At 33.0% G+C, this 22,715-nt stretch overlaps 1 protein-coding gene across 1 annotated transcript; it reads right to left on the bottom strand.

Annotated features, from left to right (window-relative positions):
• Positions 1 to 15,510: 15,510 nt before the first annotated feature.
• On the bottom strand, positions 15,511 to 19,681 carry LOC142239494 (uncharacterized). The gene is made up of 3 exons (XM_075311287.1): positions 19,644 to 19,681; positions 15,719 to 15,974; positions 15,511 to 15,660 (listed from the first exon to the last, which is right to left on the bottom strand). Exons 1-3 carry the CDS (start codon positions 19,679 to 19,681, stop codon positions 15,511 to 15,513), a joined length of 444 nt encoding a protein of 147 aa, XP_075167402.1.
• Between the last annotated feature and the right edge of the window lie 3,034 nt (positions 19,682 to 22,715).

Below are 22,715 nucleotides of genomic sequence, written 5' to 3'. Positions count from 1 at the left end.
AATAAAATTTGACAAAATTTTCTATAGAAATAAAATTTTGGTAGATTTTTTTTTTTGGCTCGTTTCATAATCATGGTTGCCACCATGATTATGAACCAATATGGACCAATTTTTGCGTGATAGCGGCCATATACTAACACCACGTTGCAAATTTCAACCGGATCGGATGAATTTTGCTTCTCCAAGAGGCTTCGGAGCTCAAATCTGGGTAACGGTTTATATGGGGGCTATATATAATTATGGACCGATATGGTCCAATTTTTGCATGGTTGTTAGAGCCCATATAACACCACGTTCCAAATTTCAAGCGGATTTGATGAATTTTACTCCTCCAAAAGGCTCCGGAGGACAAATCAGGGGATCGGTTTATATGGGGGCTCTATATAATTATGGACCGATATGGACCAATTCTTGCATGGTTGTTAGGGACCATATACTTACACCACGTACCAAATTTCAACCGGATCGGGTGAATTTTGCTCCTGCAAGAGGCTCCGGAGGTCAAATCTGGGGATCGGTTTATATGGGGGCTATATATAATTATGGACCGATATGGACCAATTTTTGCATGGTTGGTTAATTGAATTAAATTTTTTATTGAATTAATTAAAATTTTAATTTTTGCATTAATTTTTAATCGAATCAAAGTAATTGATTTTTGCATTAAACATCAATTAAATTCTTAATTGACCTGACTAAAAAAATAACTGAAATTTTCAAATCAAATCAATTAATTTTTTAATCAAGTATTTGCTAATCAAAAAAATTAAAACTGTGATTGGTACTATCATTTTCGAAGACATTTCAATTAAAAAATTAATTGGATCAATTAATTTCGTGATTGAATCAGGATTTTTTTTTTTTTTTTTTGAGTAGAAATAAAATTTTAACAAAATGTTCTATTAATTCAATATGTCGACTATAATGTCTTCAGGGCCTTGGTTTAGTACAGTCTACCGATATGACTTCTCGGGCTTTTAAAAATCACAGTTTTTTTTGTCTGAACTTAAAAATCTTGGAGTCCTAGATTGTTTGGTATGCGTCCCATATAACTAAATCAACACCCCGATTTGGTTTCTTGAACATCTGGCTACCGCAAATGTTATCCGCTTATGTCTGAAATTGGAAATCGAGAAGTATTGTAGGTTTATAAACAGGTGTACCGAATATGGTGTCTATGGGTCTATGTTTGGAATATAGACCTCTCTCCCCATTTGATTTCTAGGGCTATAACACAGAAAAGAAAATTCGCGAAAAATTCAAAAATATTCAATTAAAAATTTAATTGATTCAAAAAAATATTTAATTGAAACAAAAATTAATAGTATCAATTAATGTAGTTGTTGTATACACAGAAAAAAATATCGCCAAAATATTTCCAATTAAAAAGTTAATTGAAGTTGAAAATTTTTTCAATTAATAAATTAATTGATACAATTAACTTTTTAATCATGATAGAAACATTAAGTTAATTAAGTCAATGATTGAAATTTTTAAAATGTTTAATTAAAAAATTTATTGATACAATTAACTTTTTAATCAAAACTTTTTAATCAAAAAAAGTGCTGATTTTTTTTTTTACTTTTTTAATTAAAAATGTATTTCAAACAATCATTTGTTAATCCAAATAGAAACTCTAAGCCAATCTAACTAAGTAATTAAAAATAGTTACCTTTTTTAATTAATAAATTAATTGCGTTTTGCAATCAACATCAATTAAATTTTTAATTGAATCAATTAAAAAATTAATTGAATTTTGCTGAAAAAATCAATTAATTTTTTAATCAAGAATTTTTTCAATGCCCAATTAAAACTGTGATTGATACTATCATTTTCGTGATTGAAGATATTTCAATTAAAAAATTAATTGGATCAATTAATTTGGTGATTGAGTCAGAGAAAAATTTTTTTGTGTGTAGTTGACCTTTTAGTATAATTATTTGTAGAGTTTGTAAGACATGAGGTCATGTTGTAATAAAAACACAATAAAAACTTAGTTTTTTTTTATAGTGTTTTATTTTTAATTCTTTCCAATATTTCGAACACCATCGTTGTCCGTCCTCAGGGAAATTAAATTTTTAATATTTTTAAATTATATATAATATAATTAAAATTATATATAAATAACATAATTAAAATTATATATACTATAATTAAAAATATTAAAAATTTAATTTCCCTGAGGACGGACAACGAATTGAAAATAAAACACTATAAAAAAAATAAGATTTTATTTTGTTTTTATTACAACATGACCTCAAGCCTTACAAACTCTACAAATAGGTATCAATTAATTTATTTTTTTTTCTTTTCTTTTATTTCTATAGGAAATTGTGCCAAAATTTTATTTCTATAGAAAATTTTCTCAAAAATTTTATTTCTATAGAAAATTTTCTCAAAAATTTTATTTCTATAGAAAATTTCTTAATTAACCTTCAATTTATATTTTAATTGATACTATCATTTCTGTGATTGAAACAATTCAATTAAAAAATTAATTGAATTAATTTCGTGATTGAATTAGATTTTTTTTTTAGTGTGTAGTTGTCTACTGTTTTTATCAAGTTTTCCCGAAATTGGAAATTTAGATGTATTTTAGGTCCAAAAAAACAGGTATGTCATATTCAGTTTATATCGGTAAGTATTAGATATAGAACTGATAATCCAAATTGCTTCCAACTCCTCCGATTTTACTTCTTATGCTCATTAGAATAGTGCGGTCAAATGTACAAAATTTAAATTTCAAATCATATAAGAGGCGAGTTTCTAACCAAATTTCTTGCACACTAAGAAGACAAAAGTTTAAGATTCTTGCATGGGACATAGCAAAAACTGTTCTTATAAATCCAGAATCTGATAGATTTACCTTCGGGAACCGTACCATTTGAATCGATCTTCTAGAGGGACTATCATATTCCCCTGAAATACTATTGATTTTCAAGTAATTCGTGCAGAAGACCAATACATTTGATCCTTTGCGATGGGTATTTACGATTCATATCAGCCAAAATTTAAACCGTAACTACTTCTCCCATTACATTTAGTTCATTTTCTTTTTTATATACCAGATCATTACATTTTGGTTGTTTAAAAAACGCATTATTTATATACCAACACCAGTTGAGTATGATTTATTTAAATTTTCGCACAAGGTCATTTATACTTCCTAACAAAAAGTTTACTTATTTTTTTTTGTGTATGTTTTAATACACTATAATCGGAATACAAAATATATTGAACTATTTAGCCTTAATGGCATCAATTTAGAACAAAATTGTTTTCAATCAATTTAAGCGCTTTATCTCCAACGAAAAACAATTCAATATTCGCAATAAAAACAAACGCAATAAAATATAAACGATTAAAGTTCAAAATATCTACTAGATGAGCAGATTAATTTTCAAACAACAAAGAGATCATTTCAATACAGAAAAATACAAAAGTTTGCATAAAAGATGTTTTCGAAATGTGTATATATTTTCTTGGCATTGGCCTATGTATCGGGAATAAAAGTAAGTTATAGACTAGGAAATTTTTGAAGAATTTGAATCCAAAATTTTGAATTCCAGCTGCCAAGACGTGAATTTAATATTAAAATTAAAAATCTGTCATGTATAAAATCGGATGTCAATATGAAACGCTTGGATTGCATGTACCGAGAATTATCCATAAATCGGTATGGCATCAGTGCTCTCTATATGTTAAACAAAGAAATGGGTTCGGATGGTTACATCCATGTACTGATCCAATTAGCAGCTCCAAAATCCAAGGGAAATTTGAATTTTTTGAATTTTAATATTTCCATATGTGATGCTTTGGGCAAAGCTTTCAGGAATCCTCTGTTAAAGGGACTTATGGATGAGTTGAGACGAACAAGCAATACACCCTACGCATGTCCCTTAAAAAAGGTTAGTGAATGATGAATATTTTATGTCAATATCTCCATCCTATATAACATATATCCCCACAACCAGCAATATTAAGGGTATAACTGTCTCATTATTTTGAAACAAACTAACGATCATTTATCACTGAAAAAAATGAAAATTAAAGCAATTGTATACGACCTTAAGATCGGCCGGGCTGAATCTTAACTACCCGCCACCATGAATCAAAAAGAATAGTTTCCTTTGAAAATTCTTCGCTGTTGCGGGTTAGTCGAATATATATAGAATATCATATACACCCCCAAACAAACATATATATCAACATATGGATCGATATACAGAAACATGGATCGGTTCACACCATATTCGCCACACCTATTTACAGACCTCAAGACTTTGAATTTCAAACAAAACATATAAAAATTCGGCACATTTGTCTATGGACCTTATGTTAAATCCCTTCAGATAAAAAATTTTCTCAAAACTTTATTTCTATAGAAAATTTTGTCAACATGTTATTTTTAAAGAAAGTTCTGTCAAAGCTTTATTTCTATAGAAAAATTTGTCAAATTTTTCTTTCCATAGAAAATTTTTTTAAAATTTTATTTATATTTATCACAATGTCAAAGTGAGCCTGAAACTTAATCGGGCTGTCCTTTTAACCTTTATTTCTATAGAAAATTTTTTCAAAATTTTATTTATATAGAACATTTTTTCAAAATTTTATTTATATAGAAAATTTTTTCAAAATTTTATTTCTATAAAAATTTTTTCCAAAATTGTAATTCTCTAGAAAACTGTGTCAACATTGGTTTTTCTATAGAAAATTATGTCAAACTTTTATTTCTATAGAAAATTTTCTCAAAAATTTTATTTCTATAGAAAATTTTATTAAAATTTTCTTTCCACAGAAAATTTTATTTATATTTATCACAATGTCAAAGTGAGCCTGACATTGTGCCCTTTAACCTTTATTTCTATGGATAATTTTTTCAAAATTTTATTTCTATAGAAATTTTTTTCAAAATTTTATTTGTATAAATTTTTTTTTTCAAAATTGTAATTCATTAGAAAACTTTGTCAAAATGTTATTTCTATAGAAAATGTTGTCAAAATTTTTTCTATAGAAAATGTCAAAATTTTCTTTCCATAGAAAATTTTTTCAAAATTTTATTTATATTTATCACAATGTCAATGTGAGCCTGAAACTTAATCGGGCTGCCCCTTTTACCTTTATTTCTATAGAAAATGTTGTCAAAATTTTGTTTCCTTTGAAATCTTTTTCAAAATTTCATTTCTATTGAAAATTTTGTCAAAATTTTATTTTTATGAAAAAAAAAATTACCAAATTCCATTTCTATTGAAAATTTTGTCAAAATTTTATTTATATAGAAAATTTTGTCAAAATTTTATTGCTATAGAAAATTTTGTCAAAATTTTATTTCTATAGAAAATGTCAAAATTTTATGTCTATGGAAAATTTTGTCTATATTGTATTTCTATAGAAAATTTTGTCAATATTTTATTTCTATATTTTTTTTCCAAATTCCATTTCTGTAGAAAATTTTGTCAAAATTTTATTTTTATAAAAAAATACCAAATTCCATTTCTATAGAAAATGTTGTCAACATTTTGTTTCTACACAAAATTTTGCCAAAATTTTATTTATATAGAAAATTTTGTCAAAATTTTATCTGTATAGAAATTTTGTAAAAATTGTATAGAAATTTTATCAAAATTTTATTTGTATAGAAAATTTTGTAAAAATTTTATCTGTATAGTAATTTTGTTAAAATTTTAACTGTATAGAAATTTTGTCAAAGTGTTATTGCTATGGAAAATTTTTGCAAAATTTTATTCTATAGAAAATTTTGTCAAAATTTTATTTCCATAGAAAATGTTGTCAAAATTTTATTTCTGTAGAAAATTTTGTCAAAATTTTGTTTCCTTAGAAATTTTTGTCAAAATTTCATTTCTATAGACAATTTTGTCAAAATTTTGTTTCCTTAGAAATTTTTGTCAAAATTTCATTTTTATAGCAAATTTTGTCAAAATTTTATTTTTATAAAAAAAAAATTACCAAATTCCATTTCTATAGAAAATTTTGTCAACATTTTGTTACTATAGAAAATTTTGTCAAAATTTTATTTATATAGAAAATTTTGTCAAAATTTTATCTGTATAGAAATTTTGTCAAAATGTTATTGCTATAGAAAAATTTTTTTCAAAATTTTATTTCTATAGAAAATTTTGTCAAAATTTTATTTCCATGGAAAATTTTGTCAAGATTTTATTTCTTTGGAAAATTTTGTCTATATTGTATTTCTATAGAAAATTTTGCCAAAATTTTATTTCTATAGAAAATGTTGTCAAAATTTTATGTCTATGGAAAATTTTGTCTATATTGTATTTCTACAGAAAATTTTGTCAATATTTTATTTTCATAATTTTTTTTCCAAATTCCATTTCTGTAGAAAATTTTGTCAAAATTTTATTTTTATAAAAAAAAACCAAATTCCATTTCTATAAAAAATATTGTCAACATTTTGTCAAAATTTTATTTATATAGAAAATTTTGTCAAAATTTTATCTGTATAGAAATTTTGTAAAAATTGTATAGAAATTTTGTCAAAATTTTATTTGTATAGAAAATTTTGTCAAAATTTTATCTGTATAGTAATTTTGTCAAAAATTTATCTGTATAGAAATTTTGTCAAAATGTTATTGCTATGGAAAATTTTTGCAAAATTTTATTCTATAGAAAATTTTGTCAAAATTTTATTTCCATAGAAAATGTTGTCAACATTTTATTTCTGTAGAAAATTTTGTCAACATTTTCTTTCTATAGAAAATTTTGTCAAGATCTAGAATATTTTGACAATTTTTATACCCTGCGCCACACTGTGGAACAGGGTATTATAAGTTAGTGCATATGTTTGTAACACCCAGAAGGAGACGAGATAGACACATGGTGTCTTTGGCAATAATGCTCAGGGTGGGTCCCTGAGTCGATATAACCATGTCCGTCTGTCCGTCCGTCTGTCTGTGAACACATTTTTGTGATCAAAGTCTAGGTCGCAATTTAAGTCCAATCGCCTTCAGATTTGGCACATGTTCCTAATTTGGGTCAGAATAGAACCCTATTGATTTTGGAAGAAATCGGTTCAGATTTAGATATAGCTCCCATATATATCTTTCGCCCGATATGTACTAATATGGACCCAGCAGCCAGAGTTTTATACCGATTTCCTTGAAATTGTGTACAAACATAAGACTTAGTCGTATAGTCAAGTGTGCAAAATTTGATTGAAATCGGTTCAGATTTAGATATAGCTCCCATATATATCTATCGCCCGATATGGACTTTTATGGCCCCAGAAGCCAGATTTTTGGCCGAATTTGGTTAAAATTTTGCACTAGAAGTACAATTAGTAGTATAGTCAAGTGAGCAAAATTTGATTGAAATCGGTTCAGATTTAGATATAGCTCCCATATATATCTTTCGCCCGATATGGACTAATATGGGCCTAAAAGACAGATTTTTGGCCCAATTTGGTTGAAATTTTGCACAGGGAGTAAATTATGCGTGCCAAATTTGGTTGAAATCGATTCAGATTTAGATACAGCTCCCATATATATATTTCGCCCGATTTAAACTCATATGACCACAGAGGTCAAATTTTTACTCCGATTTAGTTGAAATTTTGCACAGGGAGTAGAATTAGCATTGTAGCTATGCGTGCCCAATTTGGTTGAAATCGGTTCAGATTTAGATATAGCTCCCATATATATCCGCTTTTCTGATTTCGACAAAAATGGTCAAAATACCTTTTTACTAACATTGTGTTCCACCCTAGTGCATTAGACGACTTAAATTTTGAGTCTATAGATTTTGTAGAAGTCTATCAAATTCTGTCCAGATCGTATGATATTTAAATGTATGTATTTGGGACAAACCTTTATATATAGCGCCCAACACATTTGACGGTTGTGATATGGTATCGAAAATTTAGATCTACAAAGTGGTGCAGTGTATAATATAGTCGGCCCCGCCCGACTTTAGACTTTCCTTACTTGTTTTTTCTTAGTTTATTTCATATCAAATCTTTTGCAATGCATTGCTGTTGGGAAGAAGAAAAGGGTGTATATGGTGGCACCATTGTCAAATCCCCAAAAAGCGAGAAAAGGTCCCACATTATTTGATATATTGAGGATTGTTGTCATAAAGCCCAAACAGGCCCAACAACACACAGTTTTGTTGTTCTGATCATACCAGATTTGTTTTTTCCTCGGGCGGAGTTTGACACAGAGATTCCCCAGGGATTCGTTCTCAGTAACAACCATATTTTTCACACGGTATTTTAAATAAAAATAGAAAATGAGCCCTGATTTTATTTTGGGGTCGATTTTCAGATACATTATGTTTTGGGGCTCATTTTAGTGGGAGCAACTTCATATTAGTTTTTGGGCCCGTGAAAGTAAGCCTCCGTATTTTAAATGAAAATTAACCCCAATTTCCCTTTTTGGATTGTGCATAATTAGGAAAGAGATTAACTTTTTTTTATTTAGTGGTATTGTAGAACAAATCCATTAAATGTCTCAATCAATCTGAAAAGGACAAATTAGTTATTAAACCAATTATTAGACAATTAAAAAAAAAAATTTTTGCTATCATTTAGAACCAATGAACTGGGTCTGTAAGCTCTACTATCTTTTAATTACATCAGCCATTAGACAATATATATGAAATATTTTGCCCAGTTTTAGTAGATTTAAAAATTTTACTAGTATATTTCTTAAAAATAGAGTATCGACTCCATAACCCACATTCGTAGTCTTTAACAATTTAAAGCCCTATATTATATGTGTGTTTCTAAAAAACAATTCAGAATTATAAAAATCCATTTAAAATGCACCTTAACAATATCTACGTATTTTTGCCATTGACCTTCCTAATTGCTATACCAGTAAGTTTAATCGCAACAGTATTTTTTATAAATGCATTATATTATAGAAATACTTTTTTTTTTGTATTTAGGTGACAACTCGTGACTTTAATGTTAATATCAAAAAGTTGACATGCTACAATAACACTAACGTTTTGAAACAGTTCAAGTGCAGATACTTGAAATTGGCCCCCAATCGTTATGGTTTCAGTGGTTCCATAATGCTTGACAGAAACGTGGGCCAAGGAGTCTATATTAATGTTCTCTTGCAAGTATCTAAGCCCAAATCACCGACTCATGTGAAATTATTCAATTTCAATATCAGTCTATGTGATGCCTTAAGCAATTTTATGGGTAATCCGATTTTAATGGGGCTTCTGGATGAAATGAGACGTAAAAGTAATGCACCATATGCTTGTCCACTAAAGAAGGTTGGTAAATTCAGAGATACTGATGATAAAATTAAGGCTAAAATTAATTTCTTAGCATAATTGTATATAAATTTAACAATCGAAACAAACTATTGACACTCACGAACATATTTACTGTCACGAACACATACACTCTCTTGAAATCAAACTCACACACACACGAACATTTAAACCCCTTGCGTTCATGTTCAAATTCATGCATCGTGATCATGGATTTTAGTTACACGCCCATAGAGAACATCATGAATATTTACTCTCACGAACACATACACTCTCTTGAAATCAAACTCACACACACACGAACATTTAAAACCCTTGCGTTCATGTTCACATTCATGCATCGTGATCATGGATTTTAGTTACACGCCCATAGAGAACGATCCGTTCACGAAAGTGAATCAACACACATGTGGTGTCAAACGGAGAACAGACAGTGTCAATCTGACAATGATAAAAACAACAACCAGCGTTCGTGATCCGAAAACGTAATGGTTACGAATTAATAAAACAAAAAAATCCTTTGCCCTGACTCGAACCTGAATTACCGGCACCATACGCGCTAACATTCTTACTTAGGGAATTGCATCATCGACAGAGTTGCCATAAGAATGCCTAACGAATATTGTAAGACTTTTCACGGTATAAGAAAAACCTAAGCCCTTCAAAAAATCGTGAACGCCCGTGGACATTCCATTTTGATTTTTCGTTTCCGTTATATTTTGTTACCGTCCGTTCACGATTTTGGAACGTAATGGTTCACTAATGAACTCTTATAATTATAATAATTTATTGAATAAACCAAATTAATTTGAATTTAATTATTTTTGTTTTTACAGAATTTCCTCTATAAACTAAACAATTATACTGTGTCCTCGTCAACTTTTCCCCCTTACACACCCAATCTGAATTTTAATTTCAGTCTTTCGTTCTTTACGGCCGATGAATTTTTAGGCAGTGTTGCAGTCAATGGTTCTGTGGCTCCACGTAAATAATTTTCAATTCAACAAAAATGGCAATAAATATTTGCAATTTTATCAATATGATATTTACATTGGTTTTCCATTAAAATAAATTAAAATATGGTCTATGTTGTAGACAAGATTGTTTTTTATTAGCTTCAATCAGGGCTAATTATAAACTAAAGGCTAAAAACACCAAAAATGTTGACTTCCACTTAAGAAACTTGATCTTGAAGCTCTTGAAAGCAGGAAAGCAAAACACACCCAGAGAAGGCATATAGTCATCTCAAACATGTTTGAAGAGCAAAATTTTATTTTTAAACGGAAAATATGTAACATATTTGTCACAATAATGTTCTTTTCTCGGCTGTTTTCGCAGTTGAACCAGCTTAGTTAGTTTAGTTTAAGTTTTCGTGACAGCCCATTATTCTTTAGGCTCACTTGTACTATTCTGTCCTTTTGTCTCATTGAATGATATCCGAGTCCATTGGCAAGGTACTTCGTACCACAAATGTTTGAATTAACGCTTCAATTCAATGGCTTAGACATTCTGTAATGATGCCAACATAATCAGGTTCAACCCCCTATTGCATATTTAACATAGGTCTGGTATATTTCTATGAAAAATTCATTGTTTTTCATCCAATCCAAAGAGAAAAAAACAATTTCTCGATTTTATTTTTAGTGTCAATTATTTTGTTGAATAAAATATTTAAGTAAACTATTTCCATTTTATTCATAGAAATTCCATTAGTTTTCAGTTGTGTCCCGGCATCGAGAAATTAGCAATCATACGAATCTTTACCACGGTTGCCACAATTGATGGAATTCTACCAAAAATTGTAGATTTTTTATTGTTTGATAGATTGGAAGAATTCTTGATGTTGTGGTAGATTTTGCAAAATATTCTTCTGCAACTAAGAGGTAGCGTACAATTTTCTATAGAAATAAAATTTTGACAAAATTTTATATAGAAATAAAATTTTGGGAAAATTTTATATAGAAATAAAATTTTGGGAAAATTTCTTCAGAAATAAAATTTTGACAAAATTTTCTATAGAAATAAAATTTTGGCTATCAATGAAGAAAGTGATATCGCTTCTAAAAATTGGTCTCATCAACAGCGACTCAATAGCTTTTGTGAAAAATACCCGCCTAATAGATACTGCAATCGCCTTCTAACTACGACTCTCGTTTTCCTAGTACGCTGGAATATATGCCGCTACCAGTTCCTTCATCCATTTCGGATCCATTTGTAAACATATTAAGTGTCCCGAAAGATAATCCCTTTTCCTCCCACTCTTCCCTACTCGGTATAATATATTTCGTATTATCGTGATAAACATGTCGCCATATAAATATTATTAAAGGCACCTTCACTATCTAAAAACGTCGCCAGTGTATAGTCATTTCGATTTCCTCTTTAATTAAGCGTGTTGACAGATTGATAGTCTCATGCTCAGTTGATATCTTATTTGGTCATCTAATATCCTCTCTAGAGTCTCTAACAGGAAGGATGACAGGCTTATGGGTCTAACATTTTCGCTGTGCCGTGCACTATCTTCCCATATTTTGGAATGGAGATCACCAAATCCCAATGAGACCCTCATTAACTTCATATAAGTTTTGCTTAGGAGATCGAAAGGCTCTCGAAGCATACATCGGTCGGAAGTCTACATGGGTATATACACATCGGACTCCAGATTTACTTTTCGAGAGCATAGAAGGCACATTTTCCCATTTCTCTTCTCGTGCTCATTAGAGAAAGGAAATTAAGGGTGCAAAGCAGGGTCCACCGATCTCCCCTTTATGTAAGCATGTAGTTTCATGCTCAGTTGATTTCTTATACAGTCATCTAATATCTTCTCTATAGTCTTTAACAGGAAGGATGCAGTCTCGTGCATTATCTTCCCAGATTTTTGAATGTAGATAACCAAATTGCAAGGAGGCCCTCATTAAGGTTGACTGATAAGTCCCCGATCTGACACATAGATGGCGTCGCTAGTATTAAATGCATATTATTTTTATCTAGTACCAACCTTCAACTGATTCGTGTCAAAATTTGACTTCTGTAAGTCAATTAGTTTGTGAGATAGAGCGTCTTTTGTGAAGCAACTTTTGTTATTGTGAACAAAAAAATGGAAGAAAAGGAATTTCGTGTTTTGATAAAATACTCTTTTCTGAAGGGAAAAAATACCGGGTAAGCAAAAACTTGGCTTGATAATAAGTTTCCGGACTCTGTCCCAGGGAAATCAACAATAATTGATTGGTATGCAAAATTCAAGCGTGGTGAAATGAGCACGGATGACTGCGAACGCAGTGGACGCCCGAAAGAGGTGGTTACCGACTAAAACATCAAAAAAATCCACAAAATGATTTTGAATGACCGTAAAATGAAGTTGATCGAGATAGCAGAGGCCTTAAAGATATCAAAGGAACGTGTTGGTCATATCATTCATCAATATTTGGATATGCGGAAGCTCTGTGCAGAATGCGTGCCGCGCGAGCTCACATTTGACCAAAAACAACAACGTGTTGATGATTCTGAGCGGTGTTTGCAGCTGTTAACTCGTAATACACCCGAATTTTTCCGTCGATATGTGACAATGGATGAAACATGGCTCCATCACTAGACTCCTGAGTCCAATCGACAGTCGGCTGAGTGGACAGCGACCGGTGAACCGTCTCCGAAGCGTGGAAAGACTCAAAACTCCGCTGGCAAAGTAATGGCCTCTGTTTTTTGGGATGCGCATGGAATAATTTGTATCGATTATCTTGAGAAGGCGTTATTGGAGCGTTTGAAGGTCGAAATCGCGCCAAAACGACCCCATATGAAGAAGAAAAACGTGTTGTTCCACCAAGACAACGCACCGTGCCACAAGTCATTGAGAACGTTGGCAAAAGTTCATGAATTGGGCTTCGAATTGCTTCCCCACCCCCCGTATTCTCCAGATCTGTGACTTTTTTTTTGTTCTCAGACCTCAAAAGGATGCTCGCAGGGAAAAAAATTGGCTGCAATGAAGAGGTGATCGCCGAAACTGAGGCCTATTTTGAGGCAAAACCGAAGGAGTACTACCAAAATGGTATCAAAAAATTGGAAGGTCGTTATAATCGTTGTATCGCTCTTGAAGGGAACTATGTTGAATAATAAAAACGAATTTTGACAAAAAAAAATGTGGTTTTCTTTGTTAGACCGGAGACTTATCAGCCAACCGTTAACTTCATATTCCTTCTTCGCTCAGGAGATCGAAAGACTACTGAAACATATACCCCAGATTTACTTTTCGAGTCCGCTTAATGTTAAGCCACATGTTTCTTCTGGTGCTCATTCGGGTACGGGTGTTAACAATCTAGACAATTAAAATTTCGAATCATACGAGAGGGGTTATTTCATTGGATTTTCTAATACAATTAGATTCTTCTCCATCTGTAGAAAGATTCTTCTCCATCTGTAGAAATTTTAAATTTAAATTCGAGAAGCGTACAATTCGAACCGATCTTCTTGAGAGAGCATGTTTCATCAAATTCACCTGAAATATCTAATTTATCAATTGTATCTGGCGTTTTCTTTTCAATGGCTATATTAACCATGTTCCTTAATCTATATCTGTCCATAAAGCTCGAAAAATAATTGAATAATTAGATATAATGCATTTGGACGTCAATTGCCTGTTTCGGTATCAGGCTAACATGAAATATAATTCACCTGAAATTCTATACAGGGTATCAGCCACCCTGTATGGCAACCAACTTCAGGTTGTTATATGTTATTTTCTAAAACGCTCATCTAATAGCAGACAGACTCATGCGATAGTGATAGTTCATTTTATTTACAAAAACATTTGATCTATTGCATTCAGAAATAAAGTTGTACGTAATGGAATTCAAGTCTGATACTAGAGGTCTGCATCGAATAACTTTTCACTACATGTATGCAATTCGCTGTCGAATATAGTACATACACTGCCTTTCTCTCAGAGCGCAAGTAGTGAAGTGAAGAGAACACTTGCTTGCCAAATACCACCAAGTACTTATCCGAAACAATATGTGTTCCGAAAAAAAGGAACAATAAACCACAAGTATTTCTCAGTTATATGCGAAGCAAAACTTTCCATTATTATTAATCATAGATATGTATGTATATCACATATTTCATATATTTATGTATGTAACACACTTACATTAACGTTTGCCGTTCTTTATAACAAACCAAAACATATATTATTGAGAGTAAGTGTTTTTTTATATTTCTGAAACTGCATGTGGTACATGGAGTACTCTATGAAATTTTGTTTTCTCAACATACTCGACGTGATCACTCTGAGTACACTTCAATAAGAGAGAAAGAGGAATATGTGTTTGTTGGTAGTGAAGACATCAGAGTAGCAACAAGAAGTTACTCGTGGCTTTTGGTGTTCATCATAATGTGTACCAATAGTTTTGCGACTCTCTCAAATAGATGTACTCATGTAGCAAGTACACGTGTACTCTGCATTTACAAACGGAATTGTGCAGACCTCTATCTGATACTGTGATTGTTTTATAATTGGCTGGAAAACCACAACTGACTATCGGAATATCCCATAAGTATTTAAATGTGACTAAATCTTTTCATGCTAATACCATTGCTCGTTATCATGCTACTGGCTGTGTCGTATCCCATCCAAAATGTGGACGAGTATAACCAGAAATTGAAGGCCATATTTGCATGTCGATAATATCATTTTTTCAATATGCAACACATATTTCAAAATGAGCCATTAAAGTGCAAGGGATCGTTGCATTGAGAAAAAAAACATGACCGTTTTCAAATGTTTTGTCTTTAGTCTAATGATTTTTCTATTGATACTGGGCCGAAAGCAGCGGAGAATTGAAGTAAGGGCACATTTTGAGTAACAATTCTCTTTTAAATTTGAGATTTTTATGGGATCCAAAGAGAAAAAAAAAAACATTTTCAATATTATTATTGTTGTTATTGATTTCAGCTTAAAACCATGCATTGACTAAACTGCAAGTGTAGCTTAACCAACAGAGGAAAAGTATGCTTGTCAAATTTATTTGGGTAAAGCCCCATTGACTGAAAGATGGTTGGATGGACGCACGTTTCGGAATTACCACATTCCTCATCAGCATCCTCTACTTGCAGCAAAACTATCAACCAATTATCAGAATAAATTCGGGTAATTCACTCAACCCAAAGTAAACTACACTTGAACCTTCAATATTTTATTTTTAGTGAAAGCTTTATTTAAAGTGAACTATTTCGATTTTATTCATAGAAACTCCATTAATTTTGAACAGAACCCAGCAACGTGAAATTTGCAACCATACGAGCCTTTTCCCACAACAACAACGCAAATGTATAGTTCACACTTGGTGTATACAAGGGCAGATTCTTCTCTGTAAGCGAAAAATTCTTAAAGGTATACGTAAAATTCTGAAAAAAAGGAAATTGAAAATAATATCGATTATTTGACTTTCGGCTGGCTACTCACCCCCACTAGAGGACATTCGTAGGGTATATTACTCGACTTTCTCATTTCGGCAAATAGACTTTTGGTCAATGGGTTTATGAAGCTTGTTTGTAAACCATCGCATAGATTAATTTTCAAATCGATAAATTTGATCACTGTTTTTCCTCGACTCGGTAATACCCGGACCGTCAATTGGACATCAAATTCTCTTGAAATATTACGTTCGAATAGTATGACTGAGTCAAATGTATAAGAACTAGACTTGACCTTTAGAAAACTACATTCAAGTTGTATTATAGGACGGTTAAAGGAGCAAAACACATTAGAGACTTCTAATGCCAGGCGGGAACGAGCACCCTAGGGGGGTGGGGGCAAAAGAAATTGGAGAACAATTAAAAACTAAGCAAAATCCATATTAAACATCGTTATATATCAGACATTCACAATTGTTACAAATATGATCACATTATAAAAATCCTACGTTGAATAAAAACATAATCGCACCTGATTTGCTTGAAAGCAACAGCAGCTTATTATAAAAAATGATGTCAGCATTTGCTTCCACATATTTTTTGAAGAGAAAATCACTTTGAAATCTTTCAAGTAGAATGGTTCTGTACTCTGTGTTCTATGAAAAACTAATGAAATCACATTTTAATGGAAAAAAGAAAATAATAACAAATTAATTTCGGTTTATTGTTTTTATACCCTCCACCATAGGATGGGGGGTATATTAACCTTGTCATTCCGTTTATAACACATCGAAATATTGTTCTAAGACACCATAAAGTATATATATTCTGGGTCGTGATGAAATTTTGAGTCGATCTAAGCATGTCCATCCATCCGTATGTCTGTTGAAATTACTCTAACTTCCGAACGAAACAAGCTATCGACTTGAAACTTGGCACAAGTAGTTGTAATTGATGTAGGTAGGATGGTATTGCAAATGGGCCATATTGGACCACTTTTACGCATAGCCCCCATATAAACCGACCCCCAGATTTGGCTTGCGCAGCCTCTTACAGAAGCAAATTTCATCCGATCCGGTTGAAATTTGGTACGTGGTGTAAATATATAGTCTCTAACAACCATGCAAAAATTGGTCCAAATCGCCATATAAACAGATTTGAACTCCGGAGCACTTTGGACGAGTAAAAATTTCATCCAATCCGTTTGAAATGTTCTACGTGGTGTTAGTAAAGGGTGATTCTTTTGAGGTTAGGATTTTCATGCATTAGTATTTGACAGATCACGTGGGATTTCAGACATGGTGTCAAAGAGAAAGATGCTCAGTATGCTTTGACATTTCATCATGAATAGACTTACTAACGAGCAACGCTTGCAAATCATTGAATTTTATTACCAAAATCAGTGTTCGGTTCGAAATGTGTTTCGCGCTTTACGTCCGATTTATGGTCTACATAATCGACCAAGTGAGCAAACAATTAATGCGATTGTGACCAAGTTTCGCACTCAGTTTACTTTATTGGACATTAAACCAACCACACGAATGCGTACAGTGCGTACAGAAGAGAATATTGCGTCTGTTTCTGAGAGTGTTGCTGAAGACCGTGAAATGTCGATTCGTCGCCGTTCGCAGCAATTGGGTTTGTGTTATTCGACCACATGGAAGATTTTACGCAAAGATCATGGTGTAAAACCGTATAAAATACAGCTCGTGCAAGAACTGAAGCCGAACGATCTGCCACAACGTCGAATTTTCAGTGAATGGGCCCTAAAAAAGTTGGCAGAAAATCCGCTTTTTTATCGACAAATTTTGTTCAGCGATGAGGCTCATTTCTGGTTGAATGGCTACGTAAATAAGCAAAATTGCCGCATTTGGAGTGAAGAGCAACCAGAAGCCGTTCAAGAACTGCCCATGCATCCCGAAAAATGCACTGTTTGGTGTGGTTTGTACGCTGGTGGAATCATTGGACCGTATTTTTTCAAAGATGCTGTTGGACGCAACGTTACGGTGAATGGCGATCGCTATCGTTCGATGCTAACAAACTTTTTGTTGCCAAAAATGGAAGAACTGAACTTGGTTGACATGTGGTTTCAACAAGATGGCGCTACATGCCACACAGCTCGCGATTCTATGGCCATTTTGAGGGAAAACTTCGGAGAACAATTCATCTCAAGAAATGGACCGGTAAGTTGGCCACCAAGATCATGCGATTTGACGCCTTTAGACTATTTTTTGTGGGGCTACGTCAAGTCTAAAGTCTACAGAAATAAGCCAGCAACTATTCCAGCTTTGGAAGACAACATTTCCGAAGAAATTCGGGCTATTCCGGCCGAAATGCTCGAAAAAGTTGCCCAAAATTGGACTTTCCGAATGGACCACCTAAGACGCAGCCGCGGTCAACATTTAAATGAAATTATCTTCAAAAAGTAAATGTCATGGACCAATCTAACGTTTCAAATAAAGAACCGATGAGATTTTGCAAATTTTATGCGTTTTTTTTAAAAAAAAGTTATCAAGCTCTTAACAAATCACCCTTTACATGGTCCCTAACAACCATGCGTAAATTGGTCCATATCGGTCCATAATTATATATAGCCCCCATATAAACCGACCCCCAGATTTGAACTCAGGAGCGCCTTGGACGAGTAAAAATTTCATCCGATCCGGTTGATATTTGGTACGTGGTGTAAGTATATAGTCTCTAACAATCATGCATAAATTGGTCCATATCGGTCCATAATTATATATAACCCCCATATAAACCGATTCCCAGATTTGAACTCCGGAAACTCTTGGAAGAGCAAAATTCATCCGATCCGGTTGAAATTTGGTACGTGGTGTACGTATATAGTTTCTAATAAGCATGCATAAAGTGGTCCATATCGGTCCATAATTATATATAGCCCCCATTTAAACCGACCCCAAGATTTGGCCTTCGGAGCATCTTGGGGGAGCAAAATTCACTCGATCCGGTTGAAATTCGGTTCGTGGTGTTAATATATATTCTCTAACAACCATGCAAAAATTGGTCCATATCGGTCCATAATTATATATAGCCCCCATAAAAATCGATCCCCAAATTTGAACTCCGGAAACTCTTGAAGGAGCAAAATTCATCCGAATTGGTTGAAATTTTGTACATTACGCTAGTATATGGCCGCTAACAACCATGTCAAAATTGGTCCATATCGGTCTATAGTTATATATAGCCTATCCCCAAACACACAAAAATTGGTCCATATCGCCAAAAGTAATCTACCAACATTTTATTTCTATAGAAAATTTTTTTCATAATTTTATTGCTATTGTAAATTTTGTCAAAATTTTATTTCTATAGAAAATTTTTCAAAATTTTATTTCTATAGAAAATTTTTCAAAATTTTATTTCTATAGAAAATTTTGTCAAAAATTTATTTCTTTAGAAAATGTTGTCAAAAATTTATTTCTTTAGAAAATTTTGCCAAGCTACACTTGTAGTTTAGTCAATGCATGGCTTTAAGCTGAGATCAAAAAACAAAAAAACAACAATAACGATTGAAGAGAAGCCAACAATAACAAACAAAAGGAAAAAAAGTTTATTTCTATAGAAAATTTTGTCAAAATTTTATTTCTATAGAAAATTTTTAAATATTTTATTTCTATAGAAAATTTTGTCAAAATTTTATTTCTGAAGAAAATTTTGTCAAAATTGTATTTCTATAGAAAATTTTGTCAAAATTTTATTTCTATAGAAAATTTTGGCTAACTGAATTGTATACGTATTTAATCTGTCTTTTTTGGAAAATATTTTCATCTTATCATATTGGGTATATAACATCGCGATAGGAGTATTTTCCAAAAAAATAAAAGTATCCCGATATTTAAAAACTGTTCCAGGAAAAAAGTTTGACACTCAAATTCGTCAGATAATTGGCTAGTGTGAGCATACCCTTAATGCAAGTGACCAAAGAATACAACTAAACGAGAAAAACAAACCTTTCATCGAAAATCACTCCTTTAGGCTGAGCAGCCATTTGTCTAATCCTGTTTACCTTTTACAATTTCCTTGCATACTTTCAGGCGGTACACATGTCCGCTTAAAACCCCTATGGTATCAGATATAAAACAAAACATCTCATATATTCTGTATTGCATGTATTATTTATTACTGAAGAGGTTTCAAACTTGAACCACTATGACACACTTTTTCTGACCCTATAGCCTATATAATGTAAGATAGTGTTATATTACTAATGGACCATACCAGATGGATTTGGAGATATAAGTCTTCCATTAAAACAGATGTTTAATTATTTTTAATGTTCGATTTAATTTAAATAACACAAGTATACAATTTAGTATATGTGAATTTTATGGATGACTTATTATTGATAAGCACATACCCAATACCATTTCCAAAATTTCGATTATTTTTAAAAATATTATAGATGGGCTAATTACTATCAATTTTTTTTTTAGTACCTGAAAATATCGAATTTTGACCACATATATATGGCCAAACGCTAAGAATGGTCGGTGATAAGTAAAAAATCGATAAATGCGTTATCGATCACAGTAACAAGCTGCAGTATCGATTATGTCGTCGAACATAGATTATGGTGTGGCCAACATCTGGGATATGTCTCGAAAACACAGGCATTATCGTATGGATAAACTAATGGTATGGACGGTACATTAAGATTAGGGTTTTCTGTTTCGGGGACTTTTTTCTTTCCCCGGAAAGCGGGATTTGTTTGTTAAATTTCCCGGAATCCCGCTCGAAGAAAAGCTTCCTTTGATATGGTAAAAATGTAAGACACTTGACCAAATTACAAAAATAGCTTATGACCTAAAATGTAAGCCACTACGAGGAAACCTTGCAATATATTTCATTTAAACCACCAACAACCAATAAATTTCTTTGAAATTAAAGAACAAAGTTTCGAGTGTGTAGGTTAGGTTAGGTTAGGTATTCAGTCCTTTGTGATACCACATTGGTGAACTTCTCTCTTATCACTGAGTGCTGCCCGATTCCATGTTAAGCTCAATGACAAGGGACCTCCTTTTTATACCCGAGTCCGAACGGCGTTCCACATTGCAGTGAAACCACTTAGAGAAGCTTTGAAACCCTCAGAAATGTCACCAGCATTACTGAGGTGGAATAATCCACCGCTGAAAAACTTTTTGGTGTTCGGTTGAAGCAGGAATGGAACCCACGACCTTGTGTATGCAAGGCGGGCTTGCTAACCATTGCACCACGGTGGCTCCCAGTGTGTAACTCGGTATAAGATGTAGTGCGAGGCAAAAATTTTTGGATTTTTATCCACGCAATCACCTAAAGGGTGATACGGTCAAAATTTGGTCAATATAAACTTGACGTATTTCTTTCAATTTTGCATTTAAAAAACCTGAACACCCCTCATTATGAAGGTGTGTGTGTGTAGAATGTTGCTCCTATTTTGATTTTTGCATTCACTCTTCAGTTGTCAAAATGCCGTCCAAGCAAGAAGAGCAGCGTATCAAAATTTTGCTCGCGCATCGCGAAAATCCGAGCTACTCGCACGCAAAGCTAGCAAAATCGCTAAAAGTTGCCAAATCAACCGTTACAAATGTAATTAAAGTATTTGGGGAACGTTTGTCGACAGCCAGGAAGTCTGGATCGGGGGGAAATCGAAAACCGGAAGCCGCTGAGACGACAAAGAGAGTTGCCGGTAGTTTCAAGCGAAACCCTAACCTCTCTCTCCGAGATGCCGCAAATAAGCTGGGTGTATCGTCTACAACCGTGCATCGAGCCAAAAAACGAGCCGGACTGTCGACTTACAAGAAGGTAGTGACTCCAAATCGCGATGATAAACAAAATACGACGGCCAAAGAGCGATCCCCGACGCTGCTGACGAAGTTTGACTGCGTGGTAATGGACGACGAAACCTACGTCAAAGCCGACTACAAGCAGCTTTCGGGACAGGAGTTTTATACGGCAAAATGAAGAGGAAAGGTAGCAGATATTTTCAAGCACATAAAGCTGTCAAAGTTCGCAAAGAAATATTTGGTTTGGCAAGCTATCTGTACCTGTGGCTTGAAAAGCAGCATTTTCATAGCTTCCGGGACTGTCAACCACGAAATTTACGTTAAAGAGTGTTTGAATAAACGTCTGCTGCCTTTCCTGAAGAAACACTGTGGTTCCGTACTGTTTTGGCCGGATTTGGCATCTTGCCATTATGGTAAAAAGGCCATGGAGTGGTACGCCGCCAACAACGTGCAGGTGGTTCTCAAGGACAAGAACCCTCCCAACACGCCAGAGCTCCTCCCAATTGAGAAATATTTGGCTATTGTCAAGCGGAACCTAAAGAAGTCCAAAAAAACTGCTAAGGACGAGAAGCAGTTCAAGGCAAACTGGCTTTCTGCGGCGAAGAAGGTGGACAAGGTGGCTGTACAAAATGTAATGGCAGGTGTCAAGCGTGAGGCCCGGCAATACGGATTTGGAAAAGCGAAAGCCTAACTGAATATTTTTCCTGAATTTTATACTAATTGAACTTGAAAAAGAAATTTAATTTGATTTTTTAAATAAACGATTTCACCGATTTACACGCGTTTTCCCTTGACCAAATTTTGACCGTATCACCCTTTAGGTTTAGGTTAGCAATAGTTGCAGACCGATATTTTAGGCTCACTTAAACTACTAAGACTTCTCTCTTAACATTGAGTCATGAGGATAGATCTTCATTTAGGAGCACCTTTGTAACTAGTGGGTTTTTGTGCCTGACATGTGCCATATGTATAGCCTAAACCACATAGTCGTCGGGGTATAATAACTTTGATCTGCCCAAAAATTTACCTACCAGAAATATTGGCCATAAAATATATACCGATCGCCACAGAATCACCTCCTGAGTCGATCTAGCCCTAGGTGTCCGTCCGTCTGTCTGTCCATGTATTATTAACCGATTTTTATGAAATTTGATAGAGAGTGTTCTTTTGGAGCAAGGACAAACGCTATTCAATTTATTCGGATCAAATTTAGATACATCTCCCATATATATTTATTGCCCGTTTTTACCAAATTTGGGC

This window comes from Haematobia irritans, chromosome 5 (assembly GCF_050003625.1).
Source record: "Haematobia irritans isolate KBUSLIRL chromosome 5, ASM5000362v1, whole genome shotgun sequence".
NCBI lineage: Eukaryota > Metazoa > Arthropoda > Insecta > Diptera > Muscidae > Haematobia > Haematobia irritans.
Note: the sequence above shows the minus strand (reverse complement) of the source record. Positions and strands in the feature narration are given on the sequence as shown.